The sequence below is a fragment of the Anolis carolinensis genome, chromosome 6, assembly GCF_035594765.1.
Source record: "Anolis carolinensis isolate JA03-04 chromosome 6, rAnoCar3.1.pri, whole genome shotgun sequence".
Taxonomy (NCBI): Eukaryota; Metazoa; Chordata; class Lepidosauria; order Squamata; family Dactyloidae; genus Anolis; species Anolis carolinensis.
Window position 1 is genome coordinate 111,834,922 of NC_085846.1, and position 26,140 is coordinate 111,861,061.

At 40.3% G+C, this 26,140-nt stretch overlaps 1 protein-coding gene across 7 annotated transcripts in view; it reads right to left on the reverse strand.

The window, feature by feature from the left end:
- Positions 1–26,140, reverse strand: part of scn5a (sodium voltage-gated channel alpha subunit 5) — a 329,714-nt gene that overhangs the window by 23,851 nt on the left and 279,723 nt on the right. For 4 of the 7 annotated variants that reach the window (XM_062957813.1, XM_062957811.1, XM_062957810.1 and 1 more), the window contains 3 exons: positions 25,684–25,838; positions 21,953–22,126; positions 5,328–5,450 (listed from right to left, as the gene is read on the reverse strand). In XM_062957813.1, coding sequence (XP_062813883.1) covers positions 5,328–5,450; positions 21,953–22,126; positions 25,684–25,838 — 452 coding nt within the window. Of the gene's footprint in view, positions 1–4,009; positions 4,133–5,327; positions 5,451–21,952; positions 22,127–25,683; positions 25,839–26,140 lie in introns of all 7 variants that reach the window. The other 3 variants (XM_062957809.1, XM_062957815.1, XM_062957812.1) reach the window with 2 other exon arrangements.

Below are 26,140 nucleotides of genomic sequence, written 5' to 3' on the forward strand. Positions count from 1 at the left end.
GTAACTTGAACCCATGGCTCCATTGAGTCCTAGTCTCCTTTCTAGGGCAGCAAAAACAAGCCTGCTCCCTCTTCCTTATGACAGCCTTTAAATATTTAAACAGCTTGGCTACCATGCCTCCTCTCAGTCTTCTCTTCTGCAGGCAAAACATGACCAGCAATTTAAGACACTTCTCTGAAGGATTCATGGTTCTCAGACCTTTAACTATTTTAGCTTCCCTCCTCTGGACACCTTGCAACATTGGACTATGCTCCAGCAGCTTTCTAAATAGAGGACTGTCTTCTGTTGGGTAGCAAACACAGTCATCTAACCCAAGGGTCCTCAAACTTTTTAGGCCAAGGGCCGGTCCACAATCCTTCAGACTGTTGAGGGGCCGGATTATCATTTGAAAAAAAATACAAACAAATTCCAATGCACACTGCTCATGTCTTATTTGTAGTGCAAAAACAACAACAACAACAATGAAAGAACAATGCAATATTTAAAAATAAAAACAATTTTAACCAACATACATTTATCAGGATTTCAATGGGAAGTGTGGTCCTGCTTCTGGCCAATGAGATAGTCAAGTTAATTAGGGTTGTTGTTGTTGTTGTTGTTGTTGTTGTTGTTGTTGTTGTTGTTGTTGTTGTGTGCCTTCAAGTCATTTCAGACTTTGGGCGAGCCTAAGTCTAAAATTTATTTATTTATTATTTATTTATTTACTGCATTTATTTACTACATTTGTATCCCACCCTTCTCACTCCAAAGGGGACTCAGAGTGGCTTACAAATTATATTTACATACAATATATTATATTATTAGCATAGCACAATATTAGCATTATATATTACTATATTGAAATATATCACTATACTGTAATATTATTAGTAATATTATATGTAATATAGAATATATAATTAATATTATTATATGCAGGCCTGTAGCGAGGGGGGGGGTTAGGGGTTCAACCCCCCCCCCCCACCGAAATTTTTCAAGTTATAAAAAAAAACCTCGTTTACTCATGAATTTTAACTGGTTAACCAAATCCCCATGCTAAGTCTATGAGATGCAAAACATTAAGAGTCCCTCCAGGCACTATCTCAAGCAGATATTGACAGGTTTGTAGCGGGGAGGGGTATGTGCTAGGGGTTCAACCCCCCCCCCCCCGAAATTTTCAAAACCCCTCCCGAAAATTTTTTCTGGCTACGGCCCTGATTATATGGTATTATTATTAGTGTTATATTGTATTACATATTATCAATATTATATGTATATACAATATATTATAAAATTGAGGGCGGGGGCTAGGTAAATGACCTTGGAGGGCCGCATCCGGCCCCCGGGCCTTAGTTTGGGGACCCCTCCATCTAACCTTTACAGACTATTCTTTCTCTGTTGAGGAATCTCCCTTTTAAGCAGTAGTGCATAATCATGGAGAGGTGTGAGAACGAGCTGAGTGACAATGACAAAGAGTTGGTGATGGCTCCTAGTAAGACAATTAGCCTTGGAAATTCCTTAAGAAAACCAAATTTTGATTTTGTGGATCAATTGCTCTAGAAGGGGTACATTCACTACTAAGAGAGTTCACCATTCCCACATGAAAAGGTTCACTGCTTCACTGTTGTCTCTTACCATGTCATCTTTATTATCTCTTTAGGTAATCTAAGGAAACTCTTCTCCAGACATGTAAAAGACAGCAGAAACAAGCCACAGGGCTTTTATTGTATTGGCCTTTGCATTATGGGCAAGGGAATGGAGGCGTTGTAGTCTAAAACTTCTGGAGGGCCATAGGCTCTTCACCCCATGGACTCCTACCAGACAGCCTATTAGGAAATACTAGGAGAAATAATATGTCTTTTTAGAAGGTAAATTGATTAGGCAAGCTTTGGCCCACCTAAAAGATATTTGCATTAAAACATCACTGAAATAAATAGAATGTATGAAAATCTTGACTTGTTCTTTGTTACTGCCTCACTTGTGTCTGGAGAGATGACAACCACATTAAAAAAAAATCAATGAGTCGATCAACTGTGTTCTGCCCCGAACGACAAATCCTGCCCTTTTAAATATATATATTTTCCAATCCTGACAAAAAGCATTACATTTTTAAAAACAAGGCTGGACGAAATGTACTGCAACTAGACAGAAAACAATTACGTGCAAATATGGCACAATCATGCATGAGGAAGGGAACACAAAATGCAGACTGAAATGCTCCAGCACAGGCAGAACGCAAATGAATGTCATGTTCACAAACAAGGGAGTTTAGTAAATCAGCATATTAATGAAAACATCTCCAGTTGCAAAGCCACTGCGCGGAAAGGCATGTTATGGCTGCGAAATGCAAACTCTCTCCTCTAAACACTTGTATGATTACAACTAAATATGAATGACCAAGACATAATCTGTGACAACTCCGAGCATCATTCCCAAAAAGAATATGTCAGGAGCGGGGCCCGTATGTTCTTAACCTCAAACTTTTCTTTTTAACCTCCCTCTCCCATCTTAGTAATGCATTACTTCAATGCATTTTGTCTAGCCTTGTTTTTAAATTCAGTGGAAATGTGCATTTTCTTTTTAGGAACTTTAACTTTGTGGAAATGTTGCCATAACCTCGATTTACATCTTTCTAATCCTAAATCCCAGAAAACAGAGCACAATATAAAACACTGAAAAACACAGGTACAAAAGATGGAAATGGCAAAAGCTTTGAAAATTTATGTGGAAGAAAGTTATAACTCAATTCCTGCTGGCCAACTACTAAAGGAGAAGAAGACCCAAAAATAACTTTCTCAAACCTAGGTAAAGATGGTATTATGCTGCCATACAATGCAGTTTGAAGTGCATTGTACATGTCTGCAATGACCATATAATGCTTTTTAAACTGCATTATATGGCAGTCTAGATCCAGTCCAAGTAGGTAACAGGCCAACTACCTGCAAGCTTTACAGCACATTGGCAGTTATCACAATCATTTACTTCACAGGCACAACATGCCATTAGCAAGACGGGGAACAACAAAGTGCTAGTAGTAAATGATGATTGTGCAAAATCTTTGCTACTGTGTCTGTGCAAAACACTCACAAGCTATGTAGGAAACAAAAAGCCACATGCCCAATGAAATGTAAAATTGGAAATATAGGCATGTGGGAAAGCAAAGATTTGGGAAGGCACATGTTTATGCAGCCATGATCTCCATGTCAGCAGAGCTCTGAATCCACTCCAGGTTTGAGGTGCTTAAGGAGCTGGACCCAATTTATTGAGGGTGGAAGGCATCCCATGGGTTTTTCACTTTCCACCCCATCTATATCGAAATCAGCCAGCAACCTCTCCCCAAGACCACTGGGAAGGGACAGAGATTTTAGATTTAGATTTGGCAAGGAACTTTATTGCCTAATCTCAGGCCTTCCCATGTTTCCAATTAGTTTTTAAAGATTCCAGTTTCTCTCCATTTCTATTTCTTTCTGCCTTTGTCTTTGGCTTAATTCGACTGCTGCAAACTGAGCTCAATGTGTTTGCACTCAATTGAATCAGCAACATTAGTAGGATAGAAAAGGAGAGAGTCTTCCCTGTAGACTTAAGGAATAGCAAACTGCTACAACTTCTATCTTGTATGATCTTCCTCATGTATAATGTTCACCATGTGGACATACTCTAATGCTGCTAGGCCACACACGTCCTGGATGCAACCAGATATAACCTCAGCCTGAAATGGATTGATTAAATAGACGCAGGAGAAGCCATGCAATAGGGAATTCCACTAAGGAAATATCACTCAAGGATGAAGCTATGCCTACAAGCAAGCAGAATGGTATTGTGAAATGAAGAGATGGTATTTTGCAGCATATGCCACTACTGATCGTTTCATTGGACAGCGTAGGATGGAAAAAAAAACCCAAAAGCCCAAACAGAATGAATGAATGGATGGATGGATGAATGACAGCTTTGAAGACATGCGGCTGGATGTTGATGGACACGTGGGCTTCAACGATGGATCTTGTTGGGGAGGGGTTCCATTGAATCTTACCCTCATCCCTTCAAATCTTGAGAGTGCTCTTAAAGGCCTCAGAGCTCTGAGGGTCCTAAGGGATTTAATGGGACCAATTTCGGAGTATCCAAGAGTACTAGCTACAAGGCTTACTAATGAGACCTGAATGGAGACACAAAACGGGGGAGAAAAGAAGTCCACACTATTAGCACAGATCCTACCATTTTGCTTTTGTTTTCTGTGTTTTCACCTGTAAAGATAAAGCTGGTTAATCAATAGATGAAGACAGGACCTAAAAGGGAGGAAAAATGACATTAACCCAACAGTACTAGCAAAATAAAAGCAACCACAAGTATCATAATTTTTCCCATTCTTCATGATACCGAACCATTGATTTCCAAGGCAAAATGAAACCATAAGATTTTGGTTGGAAGTTATATATTGAACTCATTCCGGTTGGAATCCCATTCATAAATGTTGTCTACTTTCACTAAAGTGGCCACATGGAGCTCTGACTGCTGTCAAATTTGTTTACAAATGGTCCAAAAAGCGGAAAAGAATAATGTCGATAGTGGGGGTTGTTTGAAGCATAAACTTTTAAGGTGATTTTTAAAATAAATGATAACTGAACAGAAACAATTTGCAATGTAGGCGCGTCTCCCATTTTAAAATTATATGAATGCTAATTTTGTGCTGTCAAGAAGATCTGCTTTAGCAGGACTAAAACATTGATTATTACTCCTTTTAAAAATGAGGTTGACAATGCCAATTAAACTGTCACTCAAACGTTTATTAATAAATCTCCAGGGTATCAGATTAAGAAAAGACAAAACATAATGTCACTGGATCTCTGTTTATCGTGTTAGGCCTTTCTTTAAAGAATGATTATACATGAAAGTTATCTGAACTACACAGGGATGTCAGTTTTATTCCACTTAAACTGCTGTGGCTCCAGCCTTTAAGAAAGCAGGGATTTTTAGCTTGGCGAGGCACTCAGAAGGTATCTGCAGAAGAGCAGGATGGATATTAAATCTATTTCATCCTATGGTATGGACATGTATTCTAGTTACTTTGGGATCAATAGTTCTAGAGAGTGGACTATAGCACCCAGAATTTCAAGTTCTTCAGCCAAATGACCCAAATGGGATGGAGTCACAACAACTAAAGTTGTACAAATCTGATATAACCACATAGCGTGCATCAATCTCGATTTTTCTCTTTATGACTAGTAGACGAAGCTGCCATATGCCACTGTAATGAAAGACTTGACATCATATTCCCTGTGAAAAGAGAAGAGAAGGCATTGGTTATTTCGGATGCACACACTCCATAGACACTGAAAATGGGCAGCCCTTACCCTTATGCTTTCAAATCGGGATAAGGCTCGGAGAGGCCTCATGGCCCTCAGCGTCCTGAGAGATTTCATAGCAGCCAGGTGGTCGTAACCGAGAACTGTTGCTATCTGGCAAATAACTGAAATCTGTGCAGATCGAATGGAATTTGGAAATTATTGGTCAAAATGAGAAACGAAGGGGGAAAGAAGGGAGGAAAAAAACACACATGCACAGAGATAGAAGAACACATAGATGAAAATAACACATTGAGGGAAGATTCCAACAACAAGGAAAGGTTCACTTGATTATTTTAGGGCAGTGTGGATGCAAAGTGTGAATCAATGTGGGTTATGTTTCCAATGGATGGAGAGCCCCTCCATGATGCAACATGCAACCCACCGACAATAGGGCTTTGGGAAGGTTTTGGGAAAACTAAAGCTCCCAGAATTGCTTAGCCAACATAGGCTGGGGTATTTGGGGAACTGTAGTCCAAAGAGAAAGCCTCCCAAAGCTCCATTCCATATTTAGAAAATTGCTGGTAGAATTAAGGTGGAACTGAAAGTTTGGCTTGAAACATTTTTATTTGAACAATGGAACCAATGGCAGGAAAAATGCTGCTTTCTCTACTCCCCAATATATTCACACAACAAAAACAGATTCCTTGTGGCTTGCATAGCTTGGCCTCATGTCAGTGTGGTAGTGGATCCACAATGAGGTTCTGAAATGACCATAAAGGAGCTCTCAGAGTTATAGAATTAGAAGAGTTCAACCCCTGCCATGTAAGAACATCCAATAAAAAGCACTCCTGACAGATAGTCATCCAGCCTCTGCTTAAAACCCCCCAGAGAAGGAGACTCTACCACCCTCCAAGGCAGCATACTCCACCATCAAAAAACTCCAACCATCAAGGAGTTCTTCCTAATGTAAAGGTGGAGTCTCCTTTCCTGCAATCTTCCTTTGGAAAGATAAAGCAGGGTAATAATAATAATAATAATAATAATAATAATAATAATAATAATAATAATAATAATAATATTGCTGGGAGGTGGTACTTATGCCTCAAGTACCACCTCCCAGCAGTAAAGAACTGGTGGGATCACAAACCAGCAAAGATAATGGAAATTGAGCACGCAAAGATACTGTGGGACTTCCGAATCCAGACTGACAAAGTTCTGGAACACAACACACCAGACCTCACAGTTGTGGAAAAGAAAAAGGTTTGGATCATTGATGCTGCCACTCCAGGTGACAGTCGCATTGATGAAAAACAACAGGAAAAACTCAGCCGCTATCAGGACCTCAAGATTGAACTTCAAAGACTCTGGCAGAAACCAGTGCAGGTGGTCCTGGTGGTGATCGGCACATTGGATGCCATGCCAAAAGGTCTCAGCTGGCATTTGGAAACAACAGACATTGACAAAATTATGATCTGCCAACTGCAAAAGGCCACCTGACTGGGATCTGCACGCATGATCCAAAAATACATCACACAGTCCTAAACACTTGGGAAGTGGGGTTGTTGTATGTCTTTCGGGCTGTGTGGCCATGTTCCAGAAGCATTCTCTCCTGACATTTCGCCCACATCTATGGCAGGCATCCTCAGAGGTTGTGAGGTATGGAGAAAACTAAGCAAAGAGGTTAATATATATCTGTGGAAAGTCTAGGGTGAGAGAGGTCAGTGTGAATGTTGTGTAGTTAATCACTTTAATTAGCATTGAAAAGCTTATCTGCTGTCTTCTTCCTGCCTCTGGGGCATCCTTTGTTTAGAGTCGTTAACTGCCCTTGGTTGATTCATGTCTGGAAATCCTCTGTTTTCAGAGTATTGCTTTTTATTTACTGTTCTGATTTTTGAGTTTTTTTAATACTGGTAGCCAGATTTTGTTCATTTTCATGGTTTCCTCCTTTCTGTTGAAGTTGTCCACATGCTTGTGGATTTCAATGGCTTCTCTGTGTAGTCTGACATGATAGTTGTTAGAATGGTCCAGCATTTTTGTGTTCTCAAATAGTATTCTGTGTCCAGGCTGGTTCATCAAATGCTCTGCTATGGCTGATTTCTCTGGTTGAATTAGTCTGCAGTGCCTTTCATGTTCTTTGACTCTTGTTTGGGCGCTGCGTTTGGTGGTCCCTATGTAGACTTGTCCACAGCTGCATGGTATCCGGTAGACTCCTGCAGAAGAGAGAGGATCCCTCTTGTCCTTCGCTGACCGTAGCATTTGTTGGATTTTCTTCGTGGGTCTGTAGATAGTTTGTAGGTTGTGCTTCTTCATCAGCTTCCCTATGCGGTCAGTAGTTCCCTTGATGTATAGTAAGAACACCTTTCCTCTGGGTGGATCTTTGTCTTGACTCTCATGGCTTGTTCTTGGCCTTGCAGCTCTTCTGATGTCTGTGGTGGAGTATCCATTGGCCTGTAGAGCCCAGTTTAGGTGGTTGAGTTCACCTTGGAGGAGGTGAGGTTCGCAGATTCTTTGTGCACGGTCTGTCAGGGCTTTGATTGTGCTCCTTTTTTGACTTGGGTGATGGTTGGAGCTTTTATGAAGGTATCTATCTCTTTGTGTAGGTTTTCTGTAAACTGTGTGGCCCAATTGTTGATTGGGTTTGCGGATGACCAAAACTAAAAAATCAGAACAGTAAATAAAAAGCAATACTCTGAAAACAGAGGATTTCCAGACATGAATCAACCAAGGGCAGTTAACGACTCTAAACAAAGGATGCCCCAGAGGCAGGAAGAAGACAGCAGATAAGCTTTTCAATGCTAATTAAAGTGATTAACTACACAACATTCACACTGACCTCTCTCACCCTAGACTTTCCACAGATATATATTAACCTCTTTACTTAGTTTTCTCCATACCTCACAACCTCTGAGGATGCCTGCCATAGATGTGGGTGAAACGTCAGGAGAGAATGCTTCTGGAACATGGCCACACAGCCCGAAAGACATACAACAACCCCGTGATCCCGGCCATGAAAGCCTTCGACAACACTTGGGAAGTGTTCGACTTGTGATTTTGTGATACGAAATCCAGCATATCTATCTTGTTTGCTGTGTCATACAACATTGTTGTGTCAATAATAATAATAATAATAATAATAATAATAATAATAATAATAATACATCACACAGTCCTAAATGCTTGGGAAGTGTTCGACTTGTGATTTTGTGATACAAAATCCAGCATGTCTATCTTGTTTGCTGTGCCATACTCTGTCATAATAACAGTAACTCCTCAGTGGAGCAGCAGAAGACAAGCTTGTTTCATCTTCAACAGGACATTCTTTTAAATATTTGAACATGTCCATCATGTTGCATCTCAGAATGCTTTTCTTCCAACTAGACTAACTAGTTCTCTAACATCTCCTCATAGAACTTGGCCTGGATCTACACTGCATTATAATGACCATATAGACCCATGTAGATCCAGCCTTGGCTTCCAGACCTTTTACCATTTTAGTTGCCCTTCTATGGACACATTTCAACCTGTCCATGTCCTTTTTGAATGGTGGTGCTCAGAACCGTACACAGCATTATCCCAGGTGATAGAGAGGGATGATGACTTTCCCCAATCTAGACACTCTCCAGGGTGCTGAACCTATTTCACAGGCCAGGTTAAGCGTCTTGAATAACTCCTTTAAAGTGAGTTCCAGAACTCATGGTGGTCCTTGGCTTCACTGTCAATCCTTGCAGAATCAATTCCTCAAATATGTGGCACAGAACCCCTCTTTGTTGCAAAGTTTTCTAGGACACCTTATGTGATGATCTCAGGCACTTGAGAGACTCTCTCCTCTGCAATGAACAGAGAGCACCTTCTGAAGCACATCAAACACTCCCTTTGCAGGAAGATTGACCTAGCTGCCTCTCCAGAAAATTGTCTCCCCATTCCTGACCTCATTGGTGAACCTGTATTAACCTTCAACTGAATGAGTTCGATAAATTAGCAAGTCACACAGAATGCTTCTTTCTGGCTAGATCCCGTGTTCATTTTTTCTTTGGAACTAACAAGCCAGTCACGTTTGGAACAGACACCTCAAAATCCACTACAAATGCAACACAGTTCTTTGACTTAGGAATTGACATGGTTTTGGATATCACTTTTTAGGCTTCGGCATTGAAGCCTATAGCGGTTGGCAACTCTTTTCCAGAAAGAGAGGCAGCCCATAGGTGCAGACAAGATGTCTAAACATGCCGCTGTTGATTTTGGAAGTATTTTTGTTTCTCCCTGTCAAATGTTATTTCTATGAGCAGGCTCGATGCTATAGCCTCGGCGTTGTGGTCTTGATTAAATGTGACCTGGAAAGATATTTTTAAATAATCAAACAGCTTTCAAAATCCTTGCTGACTGCCCCACATTGCCCAGGCAAATGGGGAAGTCAGCATTTTCTCCACGAGAGACCCCCCTCCCCTCCCCAGCTTCCAACACTTCTCCGGTGCAAGCTTGTTAAGACCTGATTCTTTCCAACACATCTGCTTGATCCTCTCTCTTCCTATGAATGTCACATCCATAATCCCATCCTGCAGGAATGTCACGCAGCAGAGGTCTAAATTTCAAAAACACTGTGCGCTTTAAAATAATTTCTATGTTCGCCTCATATCGGAAAGGTGTAAGTCTGCCGTCATTACTGAACTGACTTTCCGCCTCTGCAAATGCTAAGGGAGGGCAGCCACATAGAGAGCACCGTTACAAAAGAAAAGCAAAGTAGGATCTGAAATACTCTGTAACTTGGGTGGCCAACAACTCTAAGGCAAGTACAGCAGTCTGATACTACTTCAATTGCCTTTTTTTTTGGGGGGGGGGGCATGGTGATGCAATGGGTTAAACCCTTCTGCAGCTGAACTGTTGACCTGAAGGTTGAAGGTGTGAATCCGTGAGATGGGGTGAGCTCCTGTCTGTCAGCCCTAGCTTCCCATGCAGGGACATGAGAAAAGTCTCCCAGCAGGATGGTAACACATCTGAGAGTCCCCTGGGCAATGTCTTTGTAGACGGTCAATTCTCTCACACCAGAATATGTTCTCAATTCACTTCTGGCACAATTAAAAAAAATGCCATGTTTGTATCCTATGGAATCCTGAGATTTGTAGTTTTTTGGAGGGAATAGTGCTCTGTGGCTGGGAAATGTAATCTACCTTCATGAATTTATTTATTTATTTATTTATTTATTTATTTATTTATTATTTATTTCATCACTTCTACCCCGCCCTTCTCACCCATCAGGAGACTCAGGGCAGCTTACAATATAAACATATATATATATATATATATATATATATATATATATATATATTCCATCGAAGTTAAAAATTACAATAAAATTAAAAATATACATTAAAAATATACATAATTATACATTTAAATATACATTTAAGGCACTTTCCATGTCCAGGTGGGGTCTGTCAGTAGGTCATATATTCATATCTCATTTTTGCTGCTACTCATGCTCAAGTGCCTGGTCCCGTAACCATGTTTTTGTTCTCTTTCGGAAAGACAGGAGGGAGGGAGCCTGCCTGACTTCAATTATAAATCCCAGGATTCCATGGCATGAAGCCATGGCAGTTAAAGTAGTATCAAAGTGCTATCATGTGTATTAGATAGGAGAACTGAATTAAGAAAAACAATCCAGGTTGTGCAAAGCCTGCTCTATGGGTATGTCCAAGTGTTACCTTTTAAATTGGTAAATTTTAAAGGCCTCTGAACTATTTCAAATTGGTGCTGTTTCTAAAGGATAGTTATCTGAATTGATTTGTTGTTATGATAGTGATTTCCACCCAAACTGCTGAGAAGAAGACAGGATGGCCATCAAGTGCTCTCCTGAAAAACCAAATCCACTGGGCTTTACTTGTCCTGCAATCGTCATCCAGCAGCAATTCCATCAGGTTGAAGAACCTCATATACTAAAAGGACCCATGTCAGAAGCTTCATGTTTGCGTATTTGCCCTTTCTCTTCTCACCTTATTCTTTTTGTGTTGTGCCCTTTAAGATTGTAAGCATGTGAACTGGGGCTGATTTGGGTTTTTTTAAAATGACATTTAAGGTTCTCTAATAATATTTCTTGCTGCGGCACGGTGTCTAAGTGCAGTCCATCCAATGCTGAGCTTCCTGACACAGCTCTGACTTCTGGCTATCAATTCCAGCTTTGTGACCTCTGATTCTTGCTCAGTATTTATGTGTATCCCAGCTTTGACAGGGAAGGGGTATAAATAAAGTTAAAGGTGCTCCTGGTAGAAAAGGACAAGAAAAAGAATAGACCTCAGCCTTCCTTTCCTCTTCTTCATGACGGTGAAGGTAATACTGGTAAGAGTAAATCACTTTCCAATCACAATACAGACAGCCAATGAGCCACAGGCAATTACATTTGGGGAAACCCGGTCATCATTTATTCTAACCCTAACTGAAATCTCTCTCAATTTACTGGAAATATGCAGAACAAAACTAATCAGCAAATTAAAGCACACAATGGTATTGCTAACCAGCTGCGACAAGGGACAGAATTCAATAGGTAAATGCTGAAACTTACTATTAAGCAACTTTGTAGAGTAACATCAGGTTTTGTTAAATCACCTGGTATTAATAGGTTCTTGGCAGGAAACACGTATTGCCTGGAGGCTAATTAGTCAAAATGTCACTATGATTGTGAAATTTGCTCTTTTTGTGACACAGCCCTGCTGTTCTGAAGAATGATTCAGTGCTAAGCATTTGTATTTTCCCACTTTTACATTATAGACTGATGGACATCAGCTGTGAGCTACCAAACTGGACAGGAGGTTTCTACACACATGGCAGGCTTTGTCGCATTCCTCTCTACCTCACACACACCCTTGTGATTCCAACATATTTTTCCCTTGTGTGAATTTTACATATCCCATATTGCCACCACATATTGGGATCTGTTTGCAGAAGCTTCCAATAGGCTTCCCTTGATGGTAGCTGGGGTTAGATAATGGGAACTATGGGAGAGTCATCCCTCTGAGGAAGCCACTTTGAGCAAGAAGCAATCCTACTGGTTCTGAGAGGTGAGGGCATTTATCTGTTTATAGGCAACAAAAGAAAAGGCAAACAGGTGTTATGTCTGCAGGTTTAGTGGAAACTGGGCAAACAGTAGCTTAGTGATCAGGACAGGCAGCCAACACCTAGAGGAAAAGTGCAAGAAGCTCTACAGAAAGGCCATGGTCTTAAATGTTTCTGCACAAATGCACAGAGATTGGGAACTAAATGAGATGAACTTGAACTCTTACCACAGAAAGGTAAATATGACTTCATAGGCATCACTAAAAGCTAATGGGATCATTCATGTGATTGAAAAATCATAATAGAATCATATACCCTATTTCAACAAAATAGACCAAACAGGAAAGCAGGAGGGCTGTCATTTTATGTCAGGATTGTATACATATGTGAGAGATCCACAACAGTAAGAAGGAGAACCAAGTTGAGAGTACTTGGGTGAAATTCAAGGAAGAGATAAGACAGTGGCATCATTGTGAAAGCCTATTACATATTTCCAAGCCAGACTGAAGATTTGAATGATACCTTCCTAGAACCAATGGCCACATTTTCAGAAAGGAAAATGACAATAGCAATGAGAGATTTTGACTTGCCGATACTCCATGAAGAATATCAGAGCCAACAAATTCCTCAGGTGGCTCACAGATCATTTCATTTTGGACTTGGTCTAAACCAACGAAAATGAATTGGTCAATGAAGTGGAAGCAGTGGTGTCTTTGGGTAGGGGTGACCATGTTCTCCTGAATTTTGTTATACAGAAGAAAGGGGACACTAAAAGCAGTCAAATATACACTTTAAACTTTAGGAGAACTGACTCCAATTAAACTGAGAGATGTATTTTGCAAGTTCCCATAATCAGAAATACTTACAGAATCATAGAACAATAGGGTTGGAAGAGAAGGCAGTTCAGGAGGAATAGGAGCTTCTAAAAAGTAAGACACTGATGGCACAATTGCAGACAATTCCCAAAAGGAAGAAAAGTGGGAAGTGCCTGAAGAAACCTGAGTGGGTGTATAAGGAACTTTGAGATGAACTCATATTCAAAAGAGGAGATGTACAAGACATTGAAAGCAGGGGAAATCACCAGAGAGAAATATAAAATGTATAGTCAGCACATATGGGGAGAAAATTAGGAAAGTTAAAGGTTACAAGGTTTACGTGTAAGGAACACAATAATGAAAAAGGGCTTTTTTTTTGTTATGTTTGGAGCTACAGGAAGAGCTGTGTGGGGAAGAGTTTAAAAGGCTAATAACGGATAGAGAAAACTGCACAACATCTTCTTTGCCTTAATCTTCTTCTAGAAGAGAAACAATGCTCAAGCTGAAAGCAGAGCAAATGATGCCGAATCTGCTTTGGCATGGTTGGGTTGTCAGACAATGTGATAGTACAGGAATACCTAGCTACTCTGAAGAAACTGAAGTCCTGAACACCAGAAGAACATACTTAAGAAACCTTGCACATGTAATCTTAGAAGTCTTTGAGACTTCTTGGAGAGCAGGAGAGACCCCAGCAGACCAGAAGGGAAAAGAATGAGATCTCAAATAAGCAGTCCCCAAAGTCTGTTTTTTGCATCCCCAAGGCCCCTAACAAAAACAGTGTTTTGCCTAAAAATGCTCCCAAACGTTTCCAAATGACAGGGGCTAAATTTTTTCCATATTTTTGCCCTCATCTAGGTTTCTATAGCCCAGGAGAGACTTCCCTTCTCAAAAGGAAGTGACCTGGTAATTGAATTTCAGTTATTCCCTTTGGGAAAAAGGACTCTCCTTGTCCTAAAATGGCACCGAGGGAAATGGGAGAAAGGAAAAGAAAATGTCCTTGATGCATCCTATGAGGCATTGGGGCATGTGAAAGACGTGGTGGCCCTCAAATGCCCCTGGAAGCCCAACACTTCCCTTTAAACCTAAACCGTTGCTGACCACTGCTCCGGAGACAGCAAAGATGGCTGAAAATGCCGCCCTTTCCCTCCACACAAACCTGGAAATGTCAAGAAGTCTATTTCTGGTTTTGAAAAATGAATAAAAGTTGATGTTTAACAGTTGGTGTGACCCATTTAAAGATAAATAGCCACTCTTGTAACTTTCCAAAAGAGGCAATTCACTCCTTTCCTGACCCAGAAAAGGACAACTTGAGGAGTCTGTGGAAGTCCAGGCTGCAAAAAGTCCAAACCTGTCAATCCTCCCAATTTGGCAGGGACAGATCTGATTAGTCCTCTGTCACCCTAGATTTTCTAGATTATCTCCTCCCACTTTCTTTGTTTGTCCTTTGCTAACTTCAGTTGCTGCAAACGGAGTTCAAAGTCAAAAAGTAGCTTGCACTCAGTTATCAACAGGAAAAAGGAGAGAAGAAGGGCTGAAATATTACTATTCCCTGTAAGCTAAGACAAAAGCAAATAGTAGCCACCTTTCTCTGCTTGCTGTTTTTCCTAATTATTAAGTTTTGCAGTTTTGATCACACTCTGAAGTTGATTGGCACAGAAAAAGACACAATGACATCTTGCCTTTCCCTGTTGGCTCACGCAAAAGCAAACTATTGCAATATTTCCCAGCTTCTCTGTTCATCCTCATTATTAACTTTTGCCATTGTGACCACATTCTGATGTTTCTAGGCCACATGTGTCCAGGTTTTCACCAGCAAAATGTTGGAGATTATGAGCGTTTTGCAAAGCTCATGCACTCTGACGTAATGCTTCCCAAATGCATCTCCGCTAAAGCAGACCTGCTATTAACACTAGGTCCAATTGTCTATTTTTCTTGGAACTACCTGAGTTTTTCTCCACTTGTTACAAGAATGTGCTGGCAACTCAATACTTCTACACAGGCACCTTTTAAACAACAACAGAAACAAAAAAACAAAAACAAACAATAGCTACAACAACATATGAGCTGAGTCTGGTAGCAGCAACTGTTTGGGAACAACTGATTATAGCAGATTGTACAATTATTGCCAAAGTAATACAAGTCTACATCTTCCTAATCAACAGTGAGAAGAAAATCCAGAAAACAATTAAAGTCATTACACACCATCGATATATTCACTCCATACGGCAACTCCTTTTTTCCCAGACGAATTGGCAGAAGGCTGGCACTGAGTCCCGCAGAAGACACTGTTAACCTGCGAGCCACCCAAGCACTGTTTAAAAGATGCTTTTTCTTGGCTTCGAAATGTGTGTGTTTGGTTACACTTGTGCGGCAGCCAGGCTTTCTAAATATAATGCGGAGATCCTGGAAGAGACAGCGCTTTCCAGTAAACAATTTGGAAGGTTGCTGAACATTCGCCTCCTTGCAAGAAAAGATGGGGAAAGCAGCTTTATGGCCACCTGACAAATAATGTTTCTCATCTACTACTCTCCCGATTTGGCAGAGAGAGTTCCAACAAAACCCTGACATCCCACTTTTTAGGATGCTTTTAAAACATCCTAGTTTCTCTCTCCTCCTCTTCTTTTGTTCTTATCTTCCTTTGATTCCTCCAAACTGTTCAAAGTGTTAAACTTGTTTGCAGGGGAAAAGGAGAGCAAGGAATTTTACCCTTCTCTATAGATGTAGGCAAGAGCAAGGGTCTGCAGTCTCTCCTAGTTTTTGTGTTATTCCCTGTTCATAATTTAGCCATCTTGAACACAATGGTTCTGATAGTCATTGTCAAATATTGGAGAGTTTTTTTTAAATCATGTCAGAAGTGACTTGAGAATATACTGCAAGTCGCTTCTGGTGTGAGAGAATTAGCCGTCTACAGAGACGTTGCCCAGGGGACACATGGATGTTACCATCCTGCTGGAAAGCTTCTCTCATGTCACTGCATGGCAAGCTAGAGCTAACAAACAGGAGCTCACCCTGCCTCGCGGATCCAAACCAGCAACCTTCAGGTTCGCAACCCAACCTTCAGGTCAGCAGTTTGGTTGGCCCAAAGGTTTAACCCATTGTGTCACCGTGCTCAATTGGAGAGTACGGATGTGTCAACGAATGGTCTCAAGCATGAAAACAGAGGATGCCCCATGGACAACCTGAGTGGCAAAGAGATGCTTTGCATTTCTGTACAGAAATATTCATTTTGATCCAGGGATTAAATCTGTTAGTTTCATTCTTGTGGGTCAGAAATAATAAATTGATCAAGTTTTGCATCTTTGGGTTGTTGTATGTTTTCTGGGCTGTATGGCCATGTTCCAGAAGTATTTCAGAAGAATACTTCTGAAACATGGCCATACAGCCCAGAAAACATACAACAACCCTGTGATCCCGGCCATGAAAGCCTTCAACAAAACATTTTGCATCTCTGTGAAAAGCTGTTTCCAGTCTGGGACTTTGTACCAAAAAAAATGTGCAAAATATGACAAACATTTGTTTAAAAAACATTTTCTGTGCAGACAGTAACTTTCCTAAGCAGAAAATAATGTTTTCTGCACAAGCCACTGTGCATTTCAGAATGACTGAATTAGACACAAGAAGTCCCGAAATTGCTAAGAATGTAACTGCATCTTGATTTCTGGCAGTATCTTGATTTGGGTTGAGGATGCGGAAATAGTAAAATATGTGTTACATTCCTATTTTGAACCTCACAATTCATATTCTAAGACAGGACTTCTTAAACTTTTCCCACTCACAACCCCTTTCTATCTGAGAAATGTTTACTTGACTCTAATATATAGCAATATAAGATAGAAACAAAACCAGTTGTTTGCTGATAACAAATCAGCATTTGCAAGACTTGCTAAACAGCCTGATTCTCCTTTTTTGTGGAGTACAGCTGAAGCATCTTCTCCAAGGTCCATTGTAAACACTGCATGTAGTCGCTCACAGATTTGTGTAAATGTTTGGTGCTGAGAAACCTTTTACTGCTGCCAATTTTTTATGACTCCATATTTTACTGATCTATGTTTTAATTTATATTGATTGGGCTTGTCCCCATGTGAGCTGCCCCAATTTCCTTCGGAGAGATGGTATGAAAGGGTACTATATGTGTGTTAACTGGAAAATCAAATGCATGGAGCCAATTGGCTGAGTTTGCAAGGACCTTGGAATTGGTTTTGTAACTGTTGCTATCCTGCTGCTGGAGAACCAGTTTGAACAGGTTTCTGTGTGTGTGTGTGTGTGTGTGTGTGTGAGTCTTCTGAGTACTGGCTGGAAAGAAGAAGGCTCTGTACTCAGAGAGGCCTGACTATTTCTGTGGCCTTGTTTGCTGCTGATCTTCATTGAAGCAGATTCATGGCTTAAGAAAGGATTGCCTGCTGATTTCTGTAAGCAATCAGGGGGACTATTGTAAATGCCATTGTTCTGTTGATCTTTTGGATTTAGTAAAAGTTCTGGTGTTATTTGTTCTGCAAAGCTGAGTGGTACATCATTCTGCAGGGTGTCTCTGGGCTCATGGGCACATGTAAGAGCTTCCATCTATCATCCATAATCCCCAACAGGAGACAGGATACAAAAATAAAGTTGTTGTTGTTGTTGTTGTTGTTGTTGTTGTTGTTATTATTATTATTATTATTATTATTATTATTATTATTATTATTATATTATGACACAGCAAACAAGACTGATATGCTGGATTTCGTATCACAAAATCACAAGTCGAACACTTCCCAAGTGTCTAGGACTGTGTGATGTATTTTCGGATGATGCGTGCAGATCCCAGCAGGGTGGCCTTTTGCAGTTGGCAGATTGTAATTTTGTCAATGTCTATTGTTTCCAAATGCCGGCTGAGATCTTTTGGCACAGCAAAAATCAATAATAATAATAATAATAATAATAATAATAATAATAATAATAATAATAATAATAATACTAGTATTACAGTTTAACTGCATTGAACTGCATTATATGAGTCTACACTGATTTATTTGTTTATTTACATCATTTTTATCCTTCCCTTCTCACCCAAAGGGACTCAGGGCAGCTCACAAAACCGGCAGAATTCGATGCCAATACACAACAATACAAAAGAAAGACTTATAATACACTTTCAAACTGCATTATATGGCAGTGTAGACGGGGCCTCCGAGGGGCCCAAGGGATTCAGTGCTTTCCCTAGCAAATGCTGCAGATGGAAGACCAACTCTGAATCGTACCTGTCTTCATCTTTTCCCCCAAAGGGATTAACGCCCAGTGAATCTCCTCCTAATCCCACAGATTCAAAGACTACAAAATAAAACCTGTCGACTTCAGAGGTAACTTCAGACAAATCGTCCAGGAAGAACTAAGAACATCTTGATGTCAGGAGTTGCTCTGTTTTATCCTACGTGTGTTTTCGCCAGTTGCCTATTTTTTCCGCTTTAACACGCCTGCCACTTAGCAGGCGATCTGTCATTTCTCTCCTACTTTCCACCCCAATCCTCCTTCTCTTCTTTTTTTTTTGTGCAAAACAGACACATTTCTTTGAGAGGTATTGGAGCCCATTATCAGAGATCATCCTTCAAGGATTCTCTACTGGACAGAAATAGCCCTTTAGTCAATGGATTATTGTAGAATCTCCGAGGGCTGGCTTTGCAAGACGAATCTCCTTCGGTAATCCACAAAGATGAAATGGTCTTTACGGCACCACATAGACAAATCAGTGTGTCAAAGCCTTGCCGTGGAGCTGGGTTGAAGTAAGTGGCTGGGTGCGGGAAAGCCATAGATGTTGACTTTCCTTCCCTTTTCAGTTCTCGATTCCTTTCTCTTTCAGATTTTAGGGATAAACTACACATGATCGATTGCATTCCTGATGGGAATTTCCTTTTTCCTCCCCATTACAAAGAACAGCTTTATGAACCATTTACTTACTCCTGGCACTGTAACTGAATCCAAGAAGTGATAAATTACATCTTGGAATACTATGACCAGTATCCCCAAGGCTTGTTCCAATGGGCCACAGTTACTATTTGTACATGGCTCTCATCATGTCTTCTCTCAGCCTTCTCTTCTGCAGGCTAAGCATGCCCAGGTCTTTAAGCCACTCCTCATAGGGCTTGTTCTCCAGACCTTTGATCATTTTAATCACCCTCTTCTGGACACATCCCAGCTTAGAGTCAACATCTCCCAGAATTGGACACAGTGCGATTCCAGGTGTGGTCTGACCAAGGCAGAATGGAGGGGTAACATGATTTCCCTGGTTTAGACACTATACTCCTGTTTATCCCGACCAAAATCCTATTGATTTTTTTAGCCACTGTATCACATTGTTGGCTCATGTTTAACTTGTTGTCCACGAGGACTCCAAGGTCTTTTTCACACGTACTACTATCGAGCCGGGCGTCCCCCATTCTGTATCTTTACATTTCATTTTTTCTGCCTAAATGGAGTATCTTGCATTTGTCCCTGTTGAACTTTGTTTTGTTAGTTTTGGCCAATCATCTCTCTAATCTATTAAGATCGTTTTGAATTCTGCTCCTTTCTTCTGGAGGATTGGCTCTCCCTCCCCATTTGGTGTCATCTGCAAACCCTTCATCTAAGTCATCAATAAAGATGTTGAACAGAACTGGGCCCAGGATGGCTATATTAAAAGGGTCTGAGAATTTAATTTATGACACGTGGTTTCAATTTTAATTTTTTATTTGAAAATTGTATATTTTTTTGTTTAAAAAGAAATCTCTCATTTTGAAAGATCGGTAGATCCCACAAGTAGGCAATAGCTTCACCAAAGAGGAGCATGAAAGCTTTGGAAAGATTTCCAAAAATCTGGGAGCTATTTTATCTCTAGAAGAATCTTGAACAATATAGTATGCAGGTAATGCATACCCAGACTTCATATGGATAAGGGAAATTGCAGATTGAAAGCCGATTGACTTCTGGAAAACCTAGAAAATACCCAGAGAGGACATGTTCTGCTAGATATGGATAAAGGAATCTGCAGATGCCAGTACCACAGATACAGGATCATACTGTACATGCTAAGCAGACTTGGATATCAGTTGTAATATTTCATAATTGTTTTTTATTATTCCTATTAACTACACTAATGTGCAGTCTTTTCTCCACTGAACTCAAGACAGTATACACAGCTCTCTTCTGCCCAACATATGATCTCAGTGGCTTCTTTCTCATGTACTTCTGGCTGTGAGGAGTAACTAAGATCATCCAGTGAGTTTTATGGCTTAAGGAAAACCGGAGGTCCTTTAGGTCTTGTGCCCCATGTACATTACATTATATGAGTTTACTCTGACCATACAATGCAGCTTTAAACTGCATTATAAGGCAGTGTAGAACCAGCTTTATCCAAAACTCAAAACTACTATACAACATTGGACTCACAACACACAATGAACTGGAGGATCAGACCTATATACTGACTTGTCCTTCACAACTGATTCAGTAGATCTCCTCTACTACACATGGTGTATAATAATAGGATTTGGGCCACTGTTGACCATACCAACTTCATGTTAACAATAACAAAGCTGTATTAGAGAATTCTAATTGGTGTGCTAATTGGGAGGATTCTGAGTTTAACCATGGAGCAATCCCAGTAATTGTCACAGCTCCAAAGCAACGCAATGAGGTGCACAAGGCACAATGCCTCGGACAGCCCAACAATTCCCTTTTAATAGCAGTGGTAATACCTAACACTTCAAGAGCTCTCCTCCTCATCAACAACACTTTGCAGACATGGCTGAAGTATTTAATACCCTAAATGCTCATTTGGGGGATTTATGGATGTCCCGTGCGGCAGGAGGTCACAAAACGCAACATGCTGGATAACATTGGTATAAAAACACAGACAAAGGGAGGACAAGGTATGAAAAAACTCTGAAATCTTGAAGCCCTTTTAAGTCTGATATTGTCAAGTGAGGTCAGTTTCCAGTGTGTGTCTACCCAGATCACATTAAGCAGCTATTCACATTTAGCATCGCATCTGAAGAAATCTCAAGAATTCCTTCTTTCATCTTTCTGAAAAAGAAAGTGTCATTCTCCTCCTTATTTCAATGCAGGTTCATCCAGCATTTGTCCATATCAGTGAGTTTCATGACCCCGATCTTTCCTGCTGAAGCAATGCCCTTAAATGATGTTCCACTAATGCCTTGTGATTAGGATTGGGGCATTTCTTAATAGGCAATATAACTTTACATCCCCAGATTTGGTTTGTTTTCCTGTCCGTAGCACTAGTAAGTCATTGCTTGCACTGAAAAGTTTTCAGAGCCTTGTGGGGCATCTACACTGTAGAATTAATGTAGTTTGACGCTATTTAAATTGCCATGTTTTTGTTCTATGGCATCCTGGGATTTGTGGTTTGTCTTGGCACAACATCCTTTGCCAGGGAAGGCTTGTAAAACTACAACTCCCATGATTCCAAAGCACTGAGCTATGGCTGTTAAAGTAGTGTCAAACTGCATTAATTCTATAGTTTAGATGCATCCTGAGTCATGAACGTTTTAAATAGAATGCAAATTCATAAGTCCTGTAGTCTGAATTTGCCAGATGTTGAAAGATTTCACTAGAAATTAATTGACACAGTCAAAGGAATTATTATTACAAACCATCTTAGTCTCGCTTCCCATTTTCATGCAAAGGGTCAAAACAGAAAACTTCACAAATTGCAAATGCCTTGAGAACACTTGAAGTGGCCTCAACTATGAACCACACATCATTTAATCCACATTCAAAATATGAAAAGCACCCACATAGTTCAAAGCTGAGCTGAATTCAAATGGCTGGATATTCCCATCTGAAGCAAAGCATGATACTTACATCTACAATGAGGAAATCAAGCCAGCACCATGCATTGGTGAAGTACTTCTTAAAGCCATAAGCCACCCATTTCAGAAGCATCTCCAGGACAAAGATGTAAGTGAAGATCTTGTCAGCATATTCCAACATGGTTTTAATGTTCTTTCTCTCTTCCAGGTAGATGTCTTCAAATGCCTGAAAAGGCAAAGCATCACACTAATACTATTATGCACTCAAGACAATTTTCTGTTCTTACAATACAAAGCTCTGAGGTTGCTGCTGTTTTAGTGAAAAGCCATTTAAATGCTCTTAACACAACACAACACAACACAAAACAAAACAAAACAAAACAAAGCAGCCTGAATAAGCAGCCATTTTATCAAACATGGTGTAATATTTATGCAGCTAGGCTTGTGCATTTCAGCTAAACCTCAATCCATTTCTGTTAGTCAGATTCTGGTAGACCCCCGTTTCCATGTTTGCACACCTCTTGAAAATGGGCAGGTAGCCGAATAGCCGTTTTTGGTCCCTAGCCAAAAAATATGGCTAAATCCGGCCAATTTGTGGCAATGGAGAATTTACGAGGCTCACTTTCCATTCCTTGGGCCCTTTCCTTTTTTTCCCCTTCAAGGGAGGATGGGTTTCAGCAACAGGTTTAAGGAAGTAGACACAGCTTGTGTAAGACACGCCATCTTTGTGTACCACGTGATACCGAATAGGGGAGGAGGAGCTGTGATCGGCTGCCATGTGGCTCTTTTACGGACGGGAAAACATGACGGCTGGGCCCTTGTTATTACGGCCATCTGGCAGAGATGAAGAAGACGGACTGGCTGAACGAAAACAGCTAAAACGGATATGTGCACAAGCCTAATTGCCACGTTGTAATATAGGTTGAATATTTCTTACCCAAAAGCAGAACTATTCTGTACTTCAGATTTTTTTGGATTTTGGAAAATCTGTATTTGCATATGTGTATGCTATGTGTTATCTTGGAGATAGCACTCAAATTGAGAAGCACAATTCATTTATGTTTCATGTAACCCTTCTACACATAACCTTTAATAAAAATGTTTTTAATAATCTTGTGCATGAAAGAGAATTATTGTACACTGAACCATGAAAAAGCAAAAGCGTCACTATTTTTGCCACCATTCTGTGCTGGTCTCATAGACCTCAGAAGAGGATGACCATGTATGCATTGGATGTTGCTCATGTACAGTATTGAATGCATACCTGAGGTCTGAGTGACCAACACAGAATGTATCCATTTGTTGATTAAGAGGATCTTTGCCTAACTTTGATATTATATACAATGTGTTGTCAAAGGCTTTCATGGCTGAAATCACTGGGTTGCTGTGAGTTTTCTGGGATGCTTCTGGTCATGTTCCAGAAGCATTCTCTCCTGGAGTTTCCCCCAGGCATGAAGCAGCCAGGCCTTGAAGCTGCAAGGCCATTCAATGCTAATCAAGCTGGCCAATTGCAACATTCACACTGGCTTCCAACAGACAATAGTTCTTTCTCCCACCCTGAACATTCCACAGATATATAAGCCTCTCTTGCCTAGTTTCCAACAGACATCAAAACCTCTGAGGATGCCTGCCCTAGATGTGGGCGAAATGTCAGGAGAGAATGCTTCTGGAACATGGCCATACAGCCGGAAAACTCACAGCAACCCATTATATACAATACTGATGATTGGAATAAACTCTATCTATCCTGACCAGTACTGTGAATAAATTGGACTGAATGCAGCGCTGGGGCTTTGTGGGTCCTTTGGCTAAAGTTGTCTATTTGCTTTCTTGCTCAGTTTTGGGGCTCATCCTACCATTGTGTCCCACCTGGAAGGCTACCATAGAGCTGGTATTTCAGTGCTACTGAACACTATGTAATTATATCAGAAAAGGAGATATAAGGGTGGAAATGGTGAGCAAATGGGAAAGTGGTAGAGAAAGCCATCTTTGAGAGGAGAAAAAGCCATTCTCCCAGCTCTCAAGTATGGCCCCAATCACATTCACATTCTCAAAGTTGGAAGAATGTGTAGTTTGGTCTGTGGGTCACCTAACCTCCTACTAGAGTATGAAAACTGTCCTTGATAAATCAAAGTTTACCTAACTGTTTGCTTCAAGTAGCAGCTATTTAGCTGTTTAGGCAGTGAAAAAAATAGAATTGATGGTTTCTTTCTCACTCTCTTTTAGTTTCCTGCATAGCATCTGGCATTCAGAAATATTCAAAGCCATCAAACTTCAAGGTTTTTTTTTCCTATTGTGGCTAATAATGCTGAATAAATTCACATAATCCTTCCCATGAACTATTATCTAAAGTAGCAGCTGACACTGCTGTATGTTAGTCATGTGTTATGTGAAACAGCATATAGGGTCTATTACTAATTTATAGATTGACTGCATCCTGCACCAGTATTATTTTATCAAGGTCTGAAGTTCATGCCCAATGGATTACTCCATATTGTTCTCTTCAAAGTAGACTAAGCTGAGAGAGCATGACTCAGTTGTGTCTAAGGATGTAATGCACCACTTCTTAAAGGATGTAATGCATCACTTTTTCTTCTTAAAGGAACCAATGAGTATAGTTTTTGAATGCTATGCAGAGTTTGAAGCCTATTCTGGACTTATTCAATGAAAATTTTATCCATGACATTTTTGGAATAGAAAATAGCACCTTTTTTAACCAGAACAGAATTTTCTGCACACACAAAAAAGTTGTTTCCTGCATTTATTTGCAGAGTTTGAAGCCTAATCTGGATTTATTCAATGCAAATTTTATCCATGACATTTTTGGAACAGAAAACAGCACCTTTTCCAACTGGAACAGAATTTTCTGCACACACAAAAAAGTTGTTTCCTGCATTTATTTGCAGAGTTTGAAATCTAATCTGGAATTATTCAATGCAAATTTGAAGCCTAATCTGGACTCATTCAATGCAAATTTTATCCATGACATTTTTGGAATAGAAAATAGCACCTTTTTAAACCAGAACAGAATTTTCTGCACACACAAAAAAGTTGTTTCCTGCATTTATTTGCAGAGTTTGAAGCCTAATCTGGATTTATTCCATGCAAATTTGAAGCCTAATCTGGATTTATTCAATGCAAATTTTGTCCATGACATTTTTGGATCAGAAAACAGCACCTTTTCCAACTGGAACAGAATTTTCTGCACACACAAAAAAGTTGTTTCCTGCATTTATTTGGAGGCTAGAAGAGTTAGGTGACCCATCGAGTGAAGCAATTAGCATGAGATTTGTAGTTTGGTGAGATACTTTTTAAAAAAAACATGTCAGAAGTGACTTGAGAACATAGTGCAAGTCGCTTCTGGTGTGAGAGAATTGGCTGTCTATAGAGACGTTGCCCGGGGGCGTCCGAATGTCTTACCGGGAGGCTTCTCTCAGGTCTCTGCAAGCTAGAGCTGACAGATGAGAGCTCAGCCTGTCTCGTGGTTTTGAACTAGAAACCTTAAGGTCAGCAACCAAACCTTCAGGTCAGCAGTTCAGATGGCACAAGAGTTTAATCCATTGCACCACCATGGCTCCCTGGTGAGATACTAAGAACTCTGTATTTGGACGAGTTCAAGGAAGTGGACGTCACCAAATTACAAATCGCAACATTACACAGGATGGGCAGGCATGGGCCAACTTGGGCCCTCCACCTGGAGGGCCCAAGTTGGCCCGTGCCTGCTCTAAGCAATACTGAACTCCTATGTGTGTGTGTGTAAGGAGGATATAAGTTAAACTTTACCAGTGCTCCACTGCTGAGAAGAATCATGAATATGATGAAAGTTTCAAACCAGCTGTGTTCAACAATTTGGTAGCAAGTCTTCCTCAGCCTCCACCAAATCTTCCCCGGAACCTTTGTGGTGTCAATGGAACAACAGGGAAACAATCGGACACAAGCTGAAATGGCAAAGACAGACCAGAGAAGAAAATCAGAAACCGCACTTTTGTTCAGCCTCCTTTACTTACTGCTCTCAAAGGAACCAGCTCTTGTAAAACATTATCTGAGCTACGACTTACCTTTGTTTTTCTATCACTCCATTGTTTCAAATGAAAGAACGTAATATGAAAAGAAGCCCATCGTATAAGCAATTGGATAGATTTCAGCCACACAATTATTTCCTTTCCAATTAAGACAGTGTGAAATTCAGGGTTTAACACCCAGAGGTGAACTTTTTCCATACGGAAAATTTAGAGAATTA